Raw genomic sequence first — 20,486 nt, 5'->3', positions numbered from 1 at the left:
TTTAATAAAAAATATATATACAATATTTTTTCTTTGTTCTTTTCTTTTTTCCAAGTAATAGTGAGATGTTTATTATTTTTGAATTTTGAAGGTTTTTAATATAAATAAAACACTTTTTATTGAATAAAAAAAGAAAAAAAATTCAGTTTTCAAATTTATGGCTAGGCTTGGGCTCAAGACTTAGGCCCGATGGTTGGGCCTGGCTTAGGCTCGAGCCTGAGTGTATTCTGTTGATAGTTGATACATATACAAAGCTTGGCTCGAACCTAGCCTGGCTCGACCCATGAACAGGTCTACCTTAGGGGTGACCATGGGCCGAGCCGGGCCGGGCTGGGTCGGGCTTTGCACTTATGTTAAGGGCTATAGCTTAGGCCCAGGGTTCCGAGCATGTAACATAAGCCCTAGCCCATGTCTACATGGGCCCGAGCTAGGTCGGGCTTGATTCTGGGCCAATGTCTTTCATATATAAAACATTGCATATCTATAATATTTTATATTAAATGACATAACATGCATATAAAGTTTTATTTTATATATTATATAATATAAAATATTACATATAATATATGTATACATTATACACAAAACGTGTAAGTTTAAATATATGGGGGCTGAGCTTGAATTATTAAGCCCAAGCCCAGCCCTAAAATTTGCGGGTTTGATGTGGGCCTGCGCCCGGGCCGGACCTAAACACAAACCCAAGCCCAAGCCCAGAATTTCCGGGCCGGGCTGAAATGATCACCCCTAGTCTACCCGCCATTAATCAACAATTAACTTGCCGTTAAGTGACATTTGAAAAGAACACAAATGCCCTTCAAGTGTCATTTAATTTTCTTTATCAGCCATCTAAACATTGACAAAAAATTAGGAGTCCCAAATCCTTGATTCTTCCATTCAAGAAAGTTAGGGATACGTTTGAATGGATATTCTCATGATCCCAACTTTCTTGAATAGAAAAGGCAAGAATTTGGGATTATTAATTTTTTGTCAATGTTTGGATGATTGATAAAGAAAATTAGATGACATTTAAAGGGCATTTGTGTCTTTTTAAAATATCACTTAATAACTGATTAATAGCTAATTAACGGTAGGTACTAAATTATCACATTTTAAAAGATCAAATATTAATCTTTCATTTTTTTTAGAGAATAACTGTTCAACCCACCATAAAATTCTTAACCCCAAAATACAGTGGGATATGGGAGGCTGTAATTTGAGAATTCTGCTGTATGCTACAGTAGTACAGTGTTTTTTCTTATGTGAGAGCATTGCCGTAACCAGGAATGACGGGTAATGTGCCTGATTGGCGGGTAATGTGGAATTCGGATTTATACGTTTGTAGGCTTAAAAATGTTACTTTTAAAGTGCGTCAGTGCCCCCCCGGCTGCCCATGTCAATAATTTTCCTCCTTTTATATTTCACGAGAAAATATTTTCACAAGCAACTTCTCTGCGGTCGTAGTATAAGAAGTGTGCGAAAGCTTACTCCCAGCAATCTGTTTCCTGCCGAGGTGAGTTGTGGATCTCTCTTGGCTCTATTTCTCCACTATTTTCGATTATTGTTTGTTGGCTCATTACCATTTTCAATCCAAGAAAGAGAAATGCGGACATATAACACACTAACACAGAACTGATAGAAGCCCTAGAGAGAAGATTTTGGATAACAAAATAGTGAATGAAGACGAATGGGGGGGGGCATTTCACGGGCAATTTCTCCCAGAAGCAGTATCCTTGGGAAACTGACTCGGATTTGAGCCATATATAATGGCTTTGTTCACAGAAAAAACCCTCTTCGCTCCCCTGAAACTTGGAAAAGTTTTGATCCTTTCGGTTATTTCTTTCTCGAAAACGAGAAGCATTTGGTTTCCCCAGTTTCTGAGTAACGGTGGGAGTGTGTTATCACCTTTGTTCCAAGGATACATTGGTTAGCGAGAGTGGCTTAGTGGAATGTAGATTGGTCTTGGATGCTAATGTGGTGATTGTTGTTCTGAGAGTTCTGAAAATGGGTATGCAGTGCTTGTTCTGATTGGTGAAATATAGCATCGTTCAACGTATGGATACCAGGGCCTTTGAAAATCTAGGTTTTAGTTGTAAACTCCTTATATCCGTTGCATCACTGTCTAACAGCAGTTACAGGGTATTATTATACCTCCAATTATTAGATTGCATGTTGAACTGAACATTGAACAAGGGACTGATAGTGTTATTTCAGACGGATTGCTGGTGTAAATAGGGGCATTTGCAAATGACTTGAATCAATGGAATGATTTCATTTCCGTAATTGGAGTTAAGCCATGACATCGAATTTTACTAAAACAGTTTAATTTATTTATAAGGTTTCGGTTTCAAGGAAGGAATTTAATCTTGTTTTTAGTCTCCTGAGATAACTTATTACCAAACACCCCTTAAAATGAAACATGTAATTCAAATGTTTATTTTTTATTTTTACTTTTTTTTTTGTTACTCTGGCCATTAGAATTGACAAGACTGGTTTTGCAAGACTAAAAGGTGACAATTAAAACTGAACTCACTTTGGATTACCTGCCATGAATTGTTACTAACTGTTAAAGCAGACTAATCTATCCACCCATTTCTGAGCAACCGGTGTACCTTCTTCTCTTGAATAATTTTGCTTCTTTTAGTTATTGCTTGTCATTTTTTTTTTATGAATGAAGATAATTTTATTAATCCAGAAATTAAGGCAATACAGGAAATCCATGAAGAGGCACGAGCTGTTACCTCTTCTAAACAGAGTATTACATCAAGTTAAAAACAGGAATAAAAAGAAATAAAATTACAGAGCAGCCCAAAATAAATGTTCCCTTGAAGCCCCTTGCTTAGCTAACCCATCCACTAAGGTATTTGCTGATCTTCTCACCCAAAGAGAGGTAAGTCATGATTCTTGTGAGCCAGTTGGCTTTCCTCAATAAGTCTCTGTGTCGCCACATAGCTGAAGCTGGATCTTTCAGCCAGTTATTGCTTGTCATTTCTCTGTCAGGTTCTGCAGATAGAACCGAAATGCCTTTTCAGGTATATAATTTCAAGATTCTTGATATAATTCAGGTCTGCCTTAGAGTTCGGCCTGACTGAGTTCAGTTATGTAGAAGAAGAAAGAGTGATAAAGAAAGAGAGAAAGAGAGAAAGAGAGAAAGAGAGAAGAGAGAATTCTGGTTCGAACTGAAAGAGTCAACTTGACTTCTCCCAGTCGGCCAGTAAGTATTTATACTATTATTAAAACATAACTAAAAAGACCTATGTGCCCTTACTTAAGTTAAGAACACATGTTTCAACACAACATTACAGATCAGCAACATCAATCAAGGTATAAAGACAGAAATACCCCTACGCTAACACTCCCCCTCAAGCTGGTGAGTATATGATTGTTACATATGTAGTCCACTCTTCCCCGACTCAAGCCTTTTGTAAATAAGTCAGCCCACTGATTTCCTGTATTAACATGTGTAGTGTCTAGCTCTCCATTCAGCACCTTCTCCCTCACAAAGTGACAGTCAACCTCAATGTGCTTGGTTCTTTCATGAAACACTGGATTAGAGGAGATATGAACTGTAGCCTGATTATCACAATAGAGCTTCATTGGAGTGTTAATGTTGTACCCTACTTCCTGTAGAAGGTTCCTTAGTCACACTAATTCACAAGTGGTATGCGCCATAGCCCTATATTCTGCTTCTGCACTGCTTCTTGCCACAACCGTCTGCTTCTTACTTTTCCATGTCACCAGGTTACCTCCCAGAAACGTGCAATAGCCTGTAGTAGACCGCCTATCAGACATAGAACCGGCCCAATCAGCATCAGAATACCCTTCCATTTCAAGTTTTCCCCCACTCTTGTATATCAGACCGTGACTCGGGGCCCCTTTTAGATACTTCACAATTCTCAGAACCGCATTCCAATGTGGAATCAGAGGTTTTTGCATGAACTGGCTTACCACACTAACTGCAAATGAGATGTCTGGTCTGGTAATGGTTAGGTAGTTCAGTTTGCCCACAAGTCGTCGGTATCTGCCAGGGTCTTCAAACACTTCACCCATATCACTGCTTAGCTTGGTATTTGTGTCCATGGGTGTTTCAGCTAGTTTGGCACCCAACAAGCCTGTTTCTTCCAGCAAATCAAGCACATACTTCCTCTGGCACAGGTTAATCCCATACTTGGATCTCGCTACCTCTATCCCCAAGAAGTATTTCAGTTTACCCAGATCCTTTGTCTGAAAGTGATCCTGCAGATAAGTCTTCAGCCTGTCAATACCAATGCTATCATTCCCAGTAATAACAATCTCATCTACATACACCACCAACAGTATTTTTCCTCCTGGAGAGTCATGACTAAATACAGAATGGTCAACTTTGCACTGTTTCATGCCAAACTTCTTTACCACCTCACTGAACCTACCAAACCATGCTCGAGAAGACTGTTTAAGCCCATATATAGCCTTCCTTAGTCTGCACACCTTACCATCCTCCCCCTGAGCAACAAACCCTGGAGGTTGCTCCATGTAGACTTCCTCGAGTAAGTCACCATGTAAAAAGACATTCTTGATATCAAGCTGATATAGTGGCCACTCATACATGGCTGCAAGAGAGATCACAACACGAACTGACCCTATCTTAGCAACCGGTGAGAAGGTCTCTGTGTAGTCAATGCCTTATGTTTGGGAGTACCTTTTTGCAACTAATCGCGCTTTCAGGCGTTCAACACTACCATCAGGCAGATACTTAACCGTATAAACCCACTTACAACCAACAGCTTGCTTCCCAGGAGGAAGAGCAGTGAGGTCCCAAGTATGATTATGATGAAGGGCTGAGAGTTCTTCTTCCATGGCACGGCACCACCCTGGAGAGGCAAGGGCTTCCTGGACATCTTTAGGAACAATAACTGATGATAACAAGGTAACAAACTGGCGATGGGAAGCGGAAAGGTGAGTAAGAGAAAAATAATTAGAAATGGGATGAAGGGTGCAAGTACGTTTACCTTTCCGCAAAGCAATGGGTAGATCAATCTCAGATGCTAAGTGGGGGTCTGGTGCCGGATCCGTCGACGGAGATGTAGCCGGAGGAGTAGTAGCTGGTGCACGTGGGCGATGTGTATACACATGACGGATAGGTGGGCGTTCAACAGGTGGTGGCACCGGAGGCAAGGATTTGGTCACGACTGGAACAAAGGGAGGATGATCGACAACGGGAAGTGGAAGAGGAGGAGGTGATGAGGAGGATGAAGCATCACCAGACCCCAAAAAGAATGGAGTAGACTCAAAGAAGCTGACATCAGCACACACAAAGGACCGTCGAGAACCAGGATGGTAACACCTATACCCTTTCTAGGTCCGAGAATAGCCAAGGAAGATGCACTTGAGAAAACGGGCATCAAACTTGTCGTTCCCGGGACCTAGATTATGGACAAAACAGACACACCCAAAAACTCTCGGCGTAAGAGGAAACGGAGACAAAGTGGGAAACAAGACCTGAAACGGAGATTGACCATCAAGGATGAACGTGGGCATCCGATTAATCAGAAAACAAGAGGTAAGCATTGCATCACTCCAAAAAGGTTTGGGAACATGCATGTGATGCATTAGGGATCTTGCTGTTTCAAGGAGATGGCGATTCTTTCTCTCAGCCACCCCGTTTTGTTGTGGGGTGTAGGTACACGAGGTCTGATGTATAATGCCGTGTTGGTCCAGGTATTCCTGAAATGATGAGGATAAATATTCGCGGCCATTATCAGAACGAAAAACTTTGATGTGGGTACCAAATTGGTTACGAATTTCAGCATAAAATTTTTGAAAAATGGTAAACAATTCACTTCTTTCTTTCATTAAATAGAGCCACGTCATCCTTGAAAAATCATCCACAAAAATGACAAAATATCTGTATCCATTATATGACATTACTTCATAAGGACCCCAAACATCTGAATGAACTAAAGAAAAAGGACTCGACACACGGTTATCAACCCTAGAACTAAAGGGAACACGATGGTGTTTCCCAAACTGACACGACTCACAATCCAAAACAGAAAGCTGACTCAAGGACGGAACTAAGGACTTCAAGACTTTGAGCGACGGATGACCAAATCGGCAGTGCCACTGCAGAGGAGAAAGAGATGATTGGAGAGCTGTTGAAGTTTTACCACCACCACCGTCAAGATAATACAGTCCACCTGCTTCATGCCCTCCACCAATCTTCATCCCCGTCTTGAGATCCTGAAAGACACACATAGAAGGATAAAAGGTAATGGAGCAGTTAAGTGATTTGGTCAGCTTACTAACAGACATAAGGTTAAAAGGCAATTTAGGAACATACAAAACTGATGAGAGGGATACAGGATCTAGGCCAACATTACCAACACCACAAATTGAGGATGTGGAACCATTAGCAAGGGTAACAGATTGTGATGTTGAGCAATGAGATAAGGAGGAAAACACACTTGGAGTTCCAGTCATGTGATCGGAGGCTCCAGAGTCAATGATCCAGGGACTGGGTGTAGATGCCAGACAAGCCATACCTGAGTGAGCAAAAGTCACCGTGTTCTGCTGTGATTGGATAAACCTCTCATATTCATCACGGGGAACACTCACCATCTCCTTCATGGGACCATCTGTGGATGTAGGAGGCAACTGGTCAGATGAATGATTCTCCTGTCTAAAGCTGGAACTTGAGTCACCGGTCGCGGCATGATTGGCCCAGGTTGAGGGAGGACCATGTAAATCATAACAATAGTTGATGGTATTTCCATCCATACCACAATGAGTGCACTTCCTCGAGCCTGAGCTACGTCCTCTACCACGGGCTCCCCCTGAATCTTTGCTCCCAATACGACCACCACCACGATTATAAGTAGACTCACCATTGCCACTTCGGCCATATGCAGAACCACTACCAACACCACGGCCAGACTGAGCTCCCCGAGCTCCACCTCTACCACCACGGCCTCTCAATGCAGCAAAGGCAGATCTATCTGAGATATTAGAGTTCTCAGTAGATCCGATAGAAATCCTCCGAAGTCGAGCAAATACCTCTTCTAGGGACGGAAGAGCTGATCCCCCTAATATCTGAGCCCGTACTGGTTCATATTCAGACTTTAGTCCCACCAAAAATCTAGTCACATCAAGCTGCTCTCTCTGTTGTTGTTGAATCTTGACATCAGAAGTGAGAGGATGATAGACATTCAACTCATTATGTATGTTCCTCATGTTGGCATAGTACTCCTCAAGACTCTGATTGCCCTGTTGCAGATTAAAGTACTCTTGATAAAGCTGATAAACTCTGGTTGTATTGTCCTGCCCCGAATACAATTTCTTCGCATGGTCCCACACATCTTTGGTAGTATCAAGGAACATGAAGTTCACACTAATCCTGGGTTCCATACTGTTCCACAACCATGTGATGATCTGAGCATCCTCTTGCTCCCAGTCTTCATACTCGTGAGAGTCAGAGGAGGGTTTCTCCTCTCTGATGTATTTTACCTTCTTCTTTGCCTTCAGAAAGACTTCAACGGATTTAGCCCAAGGCACATAATTCTCTCCATTTAATTTAATGGAGGTCATCTGAACATTCAGGTAGTCTGTAGGCACCATCACACTAGGTTTATAATCATTATTGTCTCCCATTATGTTATCACCAATTCTGCACACTTGCTGACTTCTATTATCACTGAGATCTGCACACTCCACACCACTAGGTCACACCTGTCACACTGATTGCAGCACTAATTGTTGCTGAAATGTGTGCTCTTTACACCACAAACCCTAAATCACACCTGTCACACTGATTTCAGCACTTGTTGTTGCTGAAAAGTGTGCTCACACCACAAACCCTACTCCTACAACTACCTGAAATCTCACCACTATATGATCATATCTCTTCCTTCAAAATGCACAAAGAAACCAGCATAAACCCTAATACTTACTGGCCGAAACCCTAGCAAATGGTCTGAAACACACCTTCTATTTAATCCATAACAGATATCATTCACTGAAGTCTCTTACCTTATCGCTGAAGTAACACCCATGCGAGCAGGAGAGCAGTCCACACACAACAGCCGCTTCACACACAACAGCCACACACAGTTCGACCCTCTATTCTTCCTCTACTAGGAGAGGGCGATCTCAGAAATCACAGCAACCGACCACATACGACCTGACTGGAGGCATAGAGACCCCCAAGGGAAGAGGGCGATCACTCCTTTTCAGTCCTTTCCCTTATCTCCAATCGAACACAGAAAAAAAAAAAGAAAACCCTAGATAGGGTGCACAGAGAATGAACCCTAGGCAAGCAGAAATCTAGGCAGATTTAACCTAGCTCTGATACCATGATATAATTCAGGTCTGCCTTAGAGTTCGGTGTGACTGAGTTCAGTTATGTAGAAGAAGAAAGAGTGATAAAGAAAGAGAGAAAGAGAGAAAGAGAGAAAGAGAGAAGAGAGAATTCTGGTTCGAACTGAAAGAGTCAACTTGACTTCTCCCAGTCGGCCAGTAAGTATTTATACTATTATTAAAACATAACTGAAAAGACCTATGTGCCCTTACTTAAGTTAAGAGCACATGTTTCAACACAACATTACGGATCAGCAACATCAATCAAGGTATAAAGACAGAAATACCCCTATGCTAACAATTCTCTATGGAGGTTGTTTGTTACCCACTAAAAGTGCCTGTTAAAAGCAGATGTTAGCTGCTCTTCATGGTCATGAAGGTGTTCTTAATACACAGTTTGTATTGGGTAATTTCAGCACATGGATAGCTTGCCAACATTATCTCTTGATACTGCAAAAGTATCAGATTATCTTTTTCTTTTTATTATTTTTTGTTTAAACAAGGTATTCTGTTGAAAATCATCAAAAAACTCTTTGTACACTAAGGGACTATAAGTAAATGTATAAAAAACCATCCAAAGACAGATATCAGCCCATTCCATTCATTTTTTTTTGATAAGTACCCATTCCATTCATTACAAAGCCCTCCCTTCAGAAAACATGGTATCAGCATCAAAAAACCTATTGTAGGGTATACACTTGAGCAGCATATGGTTAGATAACCAAGAGCACAATGTGCCCTCAAATCTGTTAAGCACTACATCAATGGAATTAACTCTACCCTCAAGAATCCTTTCATTTCTTTCAGCCCAAATACACCAAAATAGCACAAGGACTGTGACTCCTCACAGCACCTTGCCCTTCTCACCAAGACTAACCACCCTCCAGACTTTCAAAGTATGAAGAACAAAATTGAGGAGATATCCGTTCCATAAGAATACACTCCAAATTACAGCCCACACTTCCCGAGTGAAGCTGCAATGAAAAAAAAGTGGTTTGTACTCTCTTTTATATTTTGATGTATGGCTTTTCCATGAACAGTTTTGAAAACTGAAATATCTACCCTGTTTTATATGTTCATAACTGAAATTAATTTCTTTCTGAGTATATATACCATGAGGTTTAATTACTTATATATACCCTGAGGTTTGAGAAACTACTTATAAAGAAGTTAGAGATCGACTCAGGCTGCTGAATCGTATTTGGTCATGATAGGGAATACCATATACTAGAAAAGTCATCACAAGAGATTTGAACATGGATGTTGAGCATTCTATGGATTCTACATGCTATTTACAAGCACTTTTCAAGGGAAAAAACATAACAAATAAATCAATAAAAGGGGAAAATACGGCTTAGGCTATAATGCCTAAAAGAAAAGTTGGAGTTACCTACCTTTGTGTGTGTGTGTTGCAAACACTTAGAGGGAAATTGAGAGAGTTGTTGACTGTCCCAAATTTATGGAGAAGGTTGAGGTGTTCTCTAGCTTATTGGCTTTAAAAAAGACTCAAAGAATGCAAAAAAAATGTGGATGGTGTTCCAAACCTTGAACTGAACTATCTTTCTTCTTCTTGTTCCGTCTTGCTTTTTCTCTTTTTTTTTTTCACAATTGAAAATTGATTTGGATGGTGGTGGTTTAATAATGGAGGAATGGGATGGTAGGAGGAGGAGAAGGTTAACTTATGGACGGTTGATGGTTTTGGGAGAGGTAGAGACTAGGAATGAAAAGAGTAAAGGTTGAGTTTGGTTGGGCATTTTTTGGAGAAGAAAATTTGCTGGTTTGAATGGATGAAGGAGGGAGGAGAGTCTCTTGCCTTGTTCGAACAAACTTGGAAAGTCAAAGGTCTTTTGCCTCTTTTTTTCGCTAGAGAGATAAAAAGGAAGGGAGCCTTTTCCTTTTATAGAAATAAAAGATGTTAGGGCCGAAATTTCTAAAAAGAAATGGGGGAACCCTAGGGTTTTCAAAAAGAGGGCACCCCATCCAATGGTTGTAGTTTAAGGAGGGATTTTCATGGGCTATCTAATGGTTAGGATGCTTGCATGTGTTTGGAGGGGGGGGGTCAAATTTCAAAAGTGGGGAGATTTATGGGGGAGGATTCACGAAGTAATTATGTGGAATGTGAAAAGGCAAGGGCTATTGGACACCCAAGATTAAATGTCAGCCCCTCATGGAGATGTAAGGGTGGAGATTATAACCTATCCTAGCTAGGGTGTGCCCTAGGACCTAGGGGAACCAATGAGATTCATGGAAATGGAATCTTGAGTTTCTACAAGGGTAGGAGGGATATTTTCGCATAAGATTTTTATGGAAGGGGTATGCGGCGTTAAGTATGTTTGGATCTTAAGGAAATTGAATATCAAATGCTTCGACCAACAAGATTGCTCCAATTGGAATTTTTTTATAGGAGTGGTAAAGCTAGGTATTTTGCTTAAAATTTGACGTGGGGACGCCTAGGTTGAAAGAGGGAGCAGTGAGGTTCGAGAGTCTTAGGGGTTGTTCTGTGAAGATTTGTGATTTTGAGAGTTGCAACTGACAAGAGTGGTCGAATCGGATTTCTTTCTGCAGGAGGGGTAAAATGGGGATTTTAGTCCTGAAATTGCATGGGAAGATGATAAGGAGGTTTAAAAAGAGTTGTGGTGGGGTTTGGAGGTCTTGGGAGATGTGCCACAAAGAGTATCTATGATTTTGAGAGTTATAACTAATGAGGGTGATTGGATTGGAATCCTTTCTGTATGTGGGGTGAAACAGGGATTTTGGGATTGAAATTTGATGGATGGGTGATCGAGAGGTTTAAAAAGGTAATGGTAGGGTTTGGAGGTCTTGGGAGAAGAGCCGCAAAGATGGGGGATTTTGGGTAGGGCAGATTGAAACCTTTTCTGTGTGAGGGATAAAATGGGGATTTTGGGTCTGATATTGGAACTCATGTAGATTATTAGATAGATTCGTAAAGAGTATCCTCAGGTTTACCTTCAATGTGAATTCCCGGGACCTGCGGAGAGAGCCGCAAAGATGGGGGATTTTGGGTTTGGAGGTCAGATTGAAATCTTTTTTGTGTGAGGGATAAAATGGGGATTTTGGGTCTGATATTGGATGGAAGGGTGACCAACATAGTTGTCAAGGTGACAAGGCGCCCTTGGAGTCTCACCTCGCCTAATCGCCAAGCAGTTTTCTATAGTGTGTTATAACAAAATTTTATATTCTTATTTTTTTGAGGTCATAATTATAAAATAGACATTTTTAAACTAAAATAATCATTTTGTGTGTTTATATACTAATTTATTTTGTTATTTTCTTATTTGTTAGGGTTTAATCAACACAAACATTGCTAAGTGCTGTATTGAACCGTCAGACTTCAAAACCTGAACCAATAAGCAAGGAAGAACATAAAATGTTGACCAATCAACACATTTTCTTCTTTTTCTTTACTAATTTTGTGTTTTTATATACTAATTTCTTCTTCTTCTTCTTCCGCCTTTTCTTTTCTTCTTTTCCTATAACAGAAATAGGGGTTCAGCCCCTATATGGTTCAGCCCCTATATTTTTTTTGAATTTTCTTTTCTTTCTTCTTTTTCTTCTCATGAATATGTTGGAATGTGTTGATTTTCTATACTTTAACATGAAGTTTATACTTTTCTTATGAAAATTATGGATATTTATTAAGGAAATATGATTATGGAACTTAGGGATATTGGAACTCATGCAGATTATTAGATATTGAAACTCATTTAGATTATTTGCCTCACCTAGCCTCGCCTTGGCGCCTTGAAAACTATGGTGATCAATGGTCCGATATTGGAACTCATGTAGATTATTAGATAGATTCGCAAAGAGTAGCCTCAGGTTTACCTTCAATGTGAATTCCCGGGACCTACAGAGGAATGAAATGTTCATTGATTTACAATCAACATTAAATGATACATATTCATGACATTACTGGTTCTCAAAATTGTCTCTTTAGATTGCATTCCTTTTTTCTGACATTGATGAACTTGATTAATCCTTTTATGTTTCCATTTAATGCTGTCACTGGAATGTTCTTCTGTTCTTTGTTTTGATGGTAGATAACAGAACTAGTGCCTTTGTCAAAGCAAACATGTATTTACGGCATCAGCACAAGTAAGATTCTTTGCTTATTTCATTTTAAATACATCTGCCGTTTTTTCTCTTTGTTAAATGGGCAGCCAGTAGGGCCAAGTGCTTTGTCAATGATAGAATGTATATCAGCATGTGATTAATAATGTGTGCCTTTTTCTTTTTAATATATTTGTTATTTGCATGGATGCCATTTTGCTAAATGGGTGGCCATGAGGAACATATGATGGAATGAATATTTGAGTGTAAATAATTGTAACTTTTCCTTGGTATGCTTGTTATTTCAAGTAGATTGTCATAGGGCCAGAATTTACATTAATGGTTGAATGGATGTTAGAGTTCAAATTACTGTGTTTTATTCCTGTTTTTAATATGCTTGTTATTTCAAGTGGCAAGTGGGTGGCCAGTGTGAATGATTGCATGTATTTTCTTTCTTTAATATGTTATTTATACGAATGCCATTTTGCCAAGTTGGTAGCTAAGGGTGCAAATGGATCGGATCATGCGAGATCCAATCCTATTTGGTTGAATTCGGATCACCCCTATCCGATCCGATATATATTATATATTTATAAATATAAATATATATAATACATATATATGCTATTTATTTATAAATATAATTTTTATATTGTATATTATAAAATTGTTATATTATTTATTTATTTATAAAAAACATGCATATATATGATGAAAATAATTAAAAAAATACTTGTATTTTTTTACTTTATTTAAATTAGTATATTTTATTTTTCTTTTAATAATTTATTAATTTTTAAAGAAAACAAGTCAGATCAGATCCGAAGATCTGACTTACCGATAGGATTCAAATTCAAATCAAGTCCTATCATATCCAAACGGATCCGACATGAACAGTGTCGGATTGGATTCGAATCCAATCCGATCTTTTGCATCCCTATTGGTAGCTAGGAGGACTAGGTGTCCCTTTAATGATGGGATGGACATCGAATTTTTCTTCATTGTAGCCATAGTTTTTTTATATATCTTAGGATTGGTAAGTGAAACTCAATTTAATGGTGCTGTGAGTAACATGAAGTTAAATAGCTTCCTCCTTCACACATAGGATGGATTCCCAACTTATCTATATTAATGAAGAGAATGTGTTAAGTTGAGGTGGCAACCTGGATGGATGCCAAAGAGAAAACTTTTATTGATTTGATGGTGTGGCAAGGGCAAATAATATACTAGCCACCTTTGACATTGTGGCGTTGAAGTGTGTGTTGACCCAATGTGCTTTGATGATAACAAACTCGTTGATATTACTAATGATTTGAAAAACAAGTGTGCAGCTGTGTGAACTGAAGTCCTGATAACAATCTGATTGAGAACATTGATGATCTAAGAACAATAAGTTGTAACTCTCTTAGATGAACTGAACTCTCTCCAAGCAAAGAAAGTGTGCTATCACGAGAAGAAGAAGAAGACATTAAGTTCTAAAGTCTGTAAAAGTTGTTTGTACATTTACTAGGACTTGTTGTAACCAAATGACAAGGATGTACTACATGGATTAAATTCAGACCTATCTTGGTATATCAAAACCTTAGAGACCAATGGTTAGGTTAGAAAAAGTTCTTGGGCTCGTCCCAGACTTATACTAGACTTAATTGTGGAAATACTAAATTTGGAAGCCTGAGGACTCAAGAGTCAACTCTTAGACCGTTGGAGTTGCCTATCAAAATGTCTAAAGTTGGGACATAGTCAATAGTCAACTGCCCATAAGGCAGTACAATTGACAACCTGTGACAGCTGAGACTAGTGTCACCTAGTAGTTTACTTGTGACAATTGAACCTAGTGTCACACTATTTTTGCAAGGACTAAGTAACTTGTAGTAGTTGACTACCAGAGAAGAAAGATTCTGTTATGCGAGTAGTAGTGAACTACTTAGTCCTGATAGTCGACACCTACTTCTGACAGGATGAAGTAGTTGACTACTTGGTCATGACAATTGACTATTTCTTGAAGAAAAATCTGATTTTTGAATGTTTGAAGGCTCAACGACTTTTTCTTCTTCTAGTAAACCTTCAACATCATTGGGAAAAGGCTTTGAATGTTTCCTAGAGTGGTTTAATCTCTTCCCAATGGCTCTATAACAGCCATAAGCTTTTTAAACTTGATTACAGCTATATATGCATGAGTTTGAGTTGAAGATTTGAACAAGGAAGAAGGAAGTGAATTTGCGCTCAAGTGTTTGAAGAAAAAGAGAGCAGTTGCAAGAGAGAAAAAGAGTGTGAAGAGATTCTAAGCTGAAAGAGCTTCAACTTTGTGGAGATGTACAAGGGTAGCAGTGGTATGGTTGGCATGGGAAGAAAGAAATCCAAGGATCTTTTAAGGCAAAGAAAGAAGCAAGGAAGCTCTAATTGAGGTAATTACCCTAAGAGTGGCACACTTGGCTAGAACCTTGAATCTCTTCTCTAGATTCAAGGTTGATGGTTTTTTCTGGTCTGGGGTGCAATAGCTGTTTCTTCCTCTAGAAGACAAAAAGCCTTTGTGGAATGGTCACCTCCAAGTTCTTTTTTTTTCTTTTTTTTTTTTATTTTTTTGATCAATAACTTTGAAAAGATTTCATTAATTTGAAAACTTTAGGATACAATAAGAAGTTGTGAAAGAAATCAACTTTAGTAAGCTGACACAGAATTACAAATGTGCCCAAGACATGTGTTCTTTGAACCCCTTGCTTTGCTAAACTATCTGCCATACTGTTGGCAGATCTCCTAACCCATCCCACCTGGATTGACATGTTCCTTGACATCCATTTAAATCTTCGGAAATCATTCTTCAACTGCCGTGTCACCCCTTCCCCTTTCTGCAACCATTTTATCACAGTTTTTGAGTCTCCCTCGATGTTCAGTCTATTAATACCCAACTCTTTAGCCTTTTCAACCCCATATGCTGCAGCTAGAAACTCTGCCCTTGCCACATCACCCTCCTCCACAGGACCGGAGTACAGAGCAATAATGAGTCCATTTTCATCTCTAATGGCCCCCCCAATGCCTGAAGGGCCTGGGTTACCCACACAACTCCCATCAAAGTTCTGCTTCTTCCAACCATCTGTTGGAGGAGACCATGCCTCAAAAAACTGTTGTCTTGTAGATGAGGAGGCAGCAATAAGTCCCCAAACCCTGAAAAAGTCTTTGACCTTAAAAGCTGAAAACAACTTCAAGCTTTTTACCCAATGTGCCACCCTCAATGTTATTGTTTCGACTAAAGCTTCCTTGCATTTTTCTTTTCCTTCAAAACGGTCCAAAGTATTGCTGCTCTAGTACACCTCCATAGAATCCTACCCCTCCTTTTCATGCTACTGATACCATTAGGGCTGAATAAACCTTCCACCCTGTCAGGAGAAGACCACCTGCACCCAAAAAGGGAAGTAAACTAATTCCAAATAAAACTGACAAAAGGGCAAGAAATTAGAAGGTGGAAAGCAGTCTCACTACTCAACTTACACAGGGCACACCAGTTCTTCTTTTCTTCCTTTTTTTTTCTTCTTCTTTTTCTTTCTTTTCTTGGCCGATTACATCCTAAACCTAGTTCTGTTAACAGCTCTAAATCCAAGTTGGTATTAGAGTAGAATTCGATTTGTTTTTGAGATCACATGTAAGCTTAACTCAGCCAGTTGCATGAAATTCTTTCAGGTCCGGAGTTCTTGGCCTGATTCTTGGAGATTAGTGGAGATCAAAGTGTTGCCCAAGATTATTTCTTGCTTGAAGATTTCCCATTGATCAGGAAGAATCAGAGATACCAGTGCTGTTGAGGTTTAGGGATTAAATCTCAGTTTGAAGGTGGCACTCAGTTGAAACTCTATAGTAGTATCCGTCCAATTGGAGATGGAGAAGAACTTTGTGGAGGCCACAAGTTGGGGAAGAGCTCTAAAGTTGGAGGAAAAAAGCTTTCTATTTGAGGAACTAAGAATCAGAGGATAGATCAGTCTGAAAATCAGGGAAGCTAAGATAGCTGGTATTATTGGTAGGACTAGATGTGGTTGAATGGTTCAGAGATTTTGTAGCTAAAGCTAACTCGAAAGGAAAGCTAAGAAGCTGGAAGGAGATTTCTACAGAGGTGGGAAGAAGACATGTGGTGGAATGTAAGAAAAATCACAAAGGATCTTTCATAGCTCTCTCAGAGTTCTTTGCCAAGAGCCAAGGTTGGCTCAAGATAGTAAAGATCCTGAGAGATTTTATGCTAAGAGTGAAAATAGATGAGGTAAAGGTCATAGGAAAGAAAGAGAGGAAAAAGGGATCTTGAAGGTAGCAAATAACGTTGAATCCCTTGGGCATGATTGTTTGACCTTGTTGCAAGCTGAAAGTAAGGCGGCTCTGTTGGTGAATGCTGGAAAAGGAGAGTGGACAAGCAAGCTGATTGTTGGAGTTGACAATCCAATCAGAAGTTGGAAGAAGATTGCTGATCTTTTGACAAAGCAGTTGAAGCCGAAAAATACTTTTATCCTAACACCTTTTGATAGGTTCAGAGCTTTATTTGATCTGCTTGAGAACAAATTATAAGTCAATGCTTTGTGCCTGCAAGATGATTATGGGTTGTTAAATATTTTTTGATGGTCCCCATCATCAAACTCGAAGGATTTCTCTATTTTGGATGGGGTGGTAGTGCGTGCCCCTTTGACTCATAGGTGATACTTATTTTGTGGGGCCTGCGTTGCCTGAACCTATATGTACCTCAAATAACTTACTGTTATGCTTTGATGAATTAGTTTGAATTTGTTACTAGGTTGTGCTTATGATGATTAGACCTTAAACAATTGGGGTTTTTACTGTTCAGTCAACCCCCACAAATCTTAGCTCCACCGTACAGTTGGGGTAGGTCCCAGCTTGGAATTGATGCCAATACATGGGCGGGTATTGGTGTTATAGGTGGAGGTGTTTGAAATTTTGAATTGTTGTAGGTCTGCAGTGGAATTCAGAATTCTGAGGTGGAGTGCAGTCTACTTATCCCTAAACAATTTAGCCTAGATAAGACTTAAATGTACAAGGCTACAACCTTTGAATCATTGACATGATGCTTTTATTTTTCAGAAATGTAGATTTTGCATATTTTTGTGTACTAAATTTTTCTTTCAACTTTTTTTGTCAAAGGTAGCACTTCAATTAGGTATGGGCCTTGCCTTGCTCCTCAGGCTATAGGAATCCCTGGCACTTAAGTTGTGTATTTGCTTTTAAAACACTGTGATCAGGAAAGGATAAGAGAAAAAGTTCTACCACCAAGTGTGTGGAGGTACTAAGTGAGATACATGTGCAATGAGCTTAAAATCCAGCAAGAATGATTGTAGAACACTAAAGGGAGATATTCTTGGTCGTGTACTGGAAATTCCAGGCGGTATGGTTGGAGGGCCTCTAGGGTTAGGGCACAACATTAAATGGTTTGGAATTATTGCCCTAGGAAGACTATTTTTATTGAAATTTTAAATGAATGCCTATTTTTATCAATTGCTTTAGACATATTTATTGATTTTTTACCAAACTATGTTCAATATTGCATATGGAATTGTTTATGATGTTTATGGATGGATGCTAGAGTGGTAACTTATTGTGCACATGTTCGATTAAGTGTTTATGGAAATACTTCATTTTGTTCTCAAATGGTTGTTTCTTATTGTTGTATGCAATTGGTTAAATTGTTAATATCCATTCAGGGAACTTGGTAATGGGCAATCCACGGACATTGCAGATTTGGGTATAATAGATCCTTATGACTTGGATGACTCGGATGAAGAAATAATTGAGTTTTTTGTAGCAATGGAAATGATGAGATATTATGAGACGTGTTCTAGAAAACAGCCTTATTACACCTCCAAAATAAGTGGCCATGCATATGTTATGGAAATCTTAAATGACTTAGAACACCCAGAAAGGTGTTGTAAAGAATTTAGGATGGAGCCACATGTGTTCAGAAATTTTGCTAACCTTCTTAGGGAACTTGGCTTAATGAAGAACACTACTTATATCACTGTTGAGGAATCTCTTGCCATTTTCCTCTTAACTGTTGGACACAATGAACAAAATCGGTTAATAGCTGAACGGTTTCAACATTCTAAAAGCACCATAAGTGTTCATCTTAGAAGAACATGCAAAGCGATATGCAGATTAGGGAAAGAACTCATACAGCCTCCTTCTTTTGATCAACCACATCCATATATCAAGCGTACAGAGAAATATTATCCATGGTTCAAGGTAATGGTTTAAGGTTTTTAAAGTGTGTGTGTATATATATATATATGTATATGTAATCTTCCTAATATTAAGTTTCATGCTCGTAGGATTGCATAGGTGCAATAGATGGCACACATGTTAGTGCATGGGTGCCTCAACAACAACAAATTCCATATAAGGGGAGAAAGAGCAAATGTACGACAAACGTGATGGCTGCATGCTCATTCGACATGCACTTTACATTTGTATATGTAGGTTGGGAGGGGTCTGCACATGATTCTAGGGTTCTCTCAGAAGCTATATCTCGCCCTGATTTACAGTTTCCGCATCCTCCAACAGGTAAGAATATTGAAAAGTCAATAGGAAGGAATTAAAGAAATTTTTAGTATGACTAATAGTCTAATGAAACATTAATTGTTGTAGGGAAGTACTACCTTGTAGATTCTGGTTATAGTAATATGATTGGATATCTTACACCTTATTCTGGGGAACGTTATCACTTAAATGAGTATTGTGGCCCACATAGGAGGTTTAACTCTAAAAAAGAGTTGTTTAACTTCACTCACTCATGCTTGAGGAATGTTATTGAGAGGTGTTTTGGTGTTTTAAAGAGTAAGTTTCTTATCTTAGGAAACATGCCATCCTTTGACTTGAAAATGCAGCGTTACATTGTGATGGCATGTTTCATCACATACAATTTCATTAAGAAGGAAGCACATCATGACGTTGAATTTGAGAGGTGGGCAAGAGAAGAACTGGTGTATGAAGAAGAAGATGAAGATGAGGAAGATTCTGAAAGTGAGGAGGAAGAAGACGATGAAGTAGCTGATTTGGAGATGACCAATCTTAGGGACAGGATTGCAGATGATATGTGGGCATGCTATCAGACATACCAGGCTTGTCATTAACTCTATTTGTGTTATAATTTTGTCCTCACTTTTGTTATTTATTTATTTTTGTTACACAAGGGATCACCTGACCTATCTACAACCAAGTAGAATTCACATCACTAAAAATCCAATGCATACATGCAGGAGCGCAGCCACTCAATGTCAAGTGTCAAGGTTTGTGGTGAACCAAGTTCACCAAAAGATTCACTGCCTGATTGCCCTCTCAATGAATGTGGTTAATGATACAAGTCAAAAGCATTTCTGATACCAGATTGTCTTGAATTTGGCTAAAGATGCAAGTATCAAAATGCTTACTATTTCTCTTTTGAATTTTTGTCCCATATGTTTAACAAGCGGGTTTGTGAATTTAATGGGATTTTACATGTCCTCTCTCTACTGTTAAACTTGAAACATAATCATGTGTATCATTGTTTGAGGTCTTTGTATATAAGTTGCTAATGATATGCTATCATTACTGCTTTTAATGAATCATTTCAAAATGTTGGTAGGCTACAAGCATGGATGGTATATAGTTGTCAAGGCAATGTATAGACAATAAAAGCATTTTTAACATCATCTATATTGTTTGTGAACATAATTATCCTTCATTGCAGATATTGCATAACCTTTTGATCAAGGTTGTTCAGTTTCTGATTTCTCTAGCTTTGGTTTCCCTCAAGATTTATACAGAGAATGATTTGCATCAAGATGATGACCAATAATCATATACTTTAACATTACGTACTTGGGGATTTATAATACTTTTGTATTTGCAGAAATTAGGGATGAACAGGTTTAGGGCTGCAGACTGATTGAATATAGGGGTATATCCAAATTCGATTTGTTAAGAAATAGAGCATGCCCAAATTTTATTCAAATCCACGGATCTATAAATCTCTATTTTTGAATTCAATTTGATTAAATAATCGGATATCTAATTAAAATCCGGTTTGATATGATTATCAAGGAGCAAAGTTCTGAGTTTTAAGAACT

The 20,486-nt window shown here is 38.9% G+C and overlaps 1 protein-coding gene across 1 annotated transcript; it reads left to right on the top strand.

Moving 5' to 3' along the window:
- The first annotated feature begins 1,301 nt into the window (after positions 1-1,301).
- LOC104609543 (uncharacterized) lies at positions 1,302-19,983 on the top strand. The gene is made up of 6 exons (XM_010275884.3): positions 1,302-1,510; positions 12,390-12,444; positions 18,087-18,624; positions 18,711-18,942; positions 19,027-19,499; positions 19,638-19,983. The coding sequence occupies exons 2-6, from the start codon at positions 12,422-12,424 to the stop codon at positions 19,731-19,733; spliced, it is 1,362 nt and encodes a 453-aa protein (XP_010274186.1). The 5' UTR covers positions 1,302-1,510; positions 12,390-12,421; the 3' UTR covers positions 19,734-19,983.
- The last annotated feature ends 503 nt before the right edge of the window (positions 19,984-20,486 follow it).

This window comes from Nelumbo nucifera, chromosome 3 (genome assembly GCF_055504915.1).
Source record: "Nelumbo nucifera cultivar China Antique chromosome 3, China Antique-T2T, whole genome shotgun sequence".
NCBI classification, from domain to species: Eukaryota; Viridiplantae; Streptophyta; class Magnoliopsida; order Proteales; family Nelumbonaceae; genus Nelumbo; species Nelumbo nucifera.
This window is presented reverse-complemented; position numbering and strand designations above follow the sequence as displayed.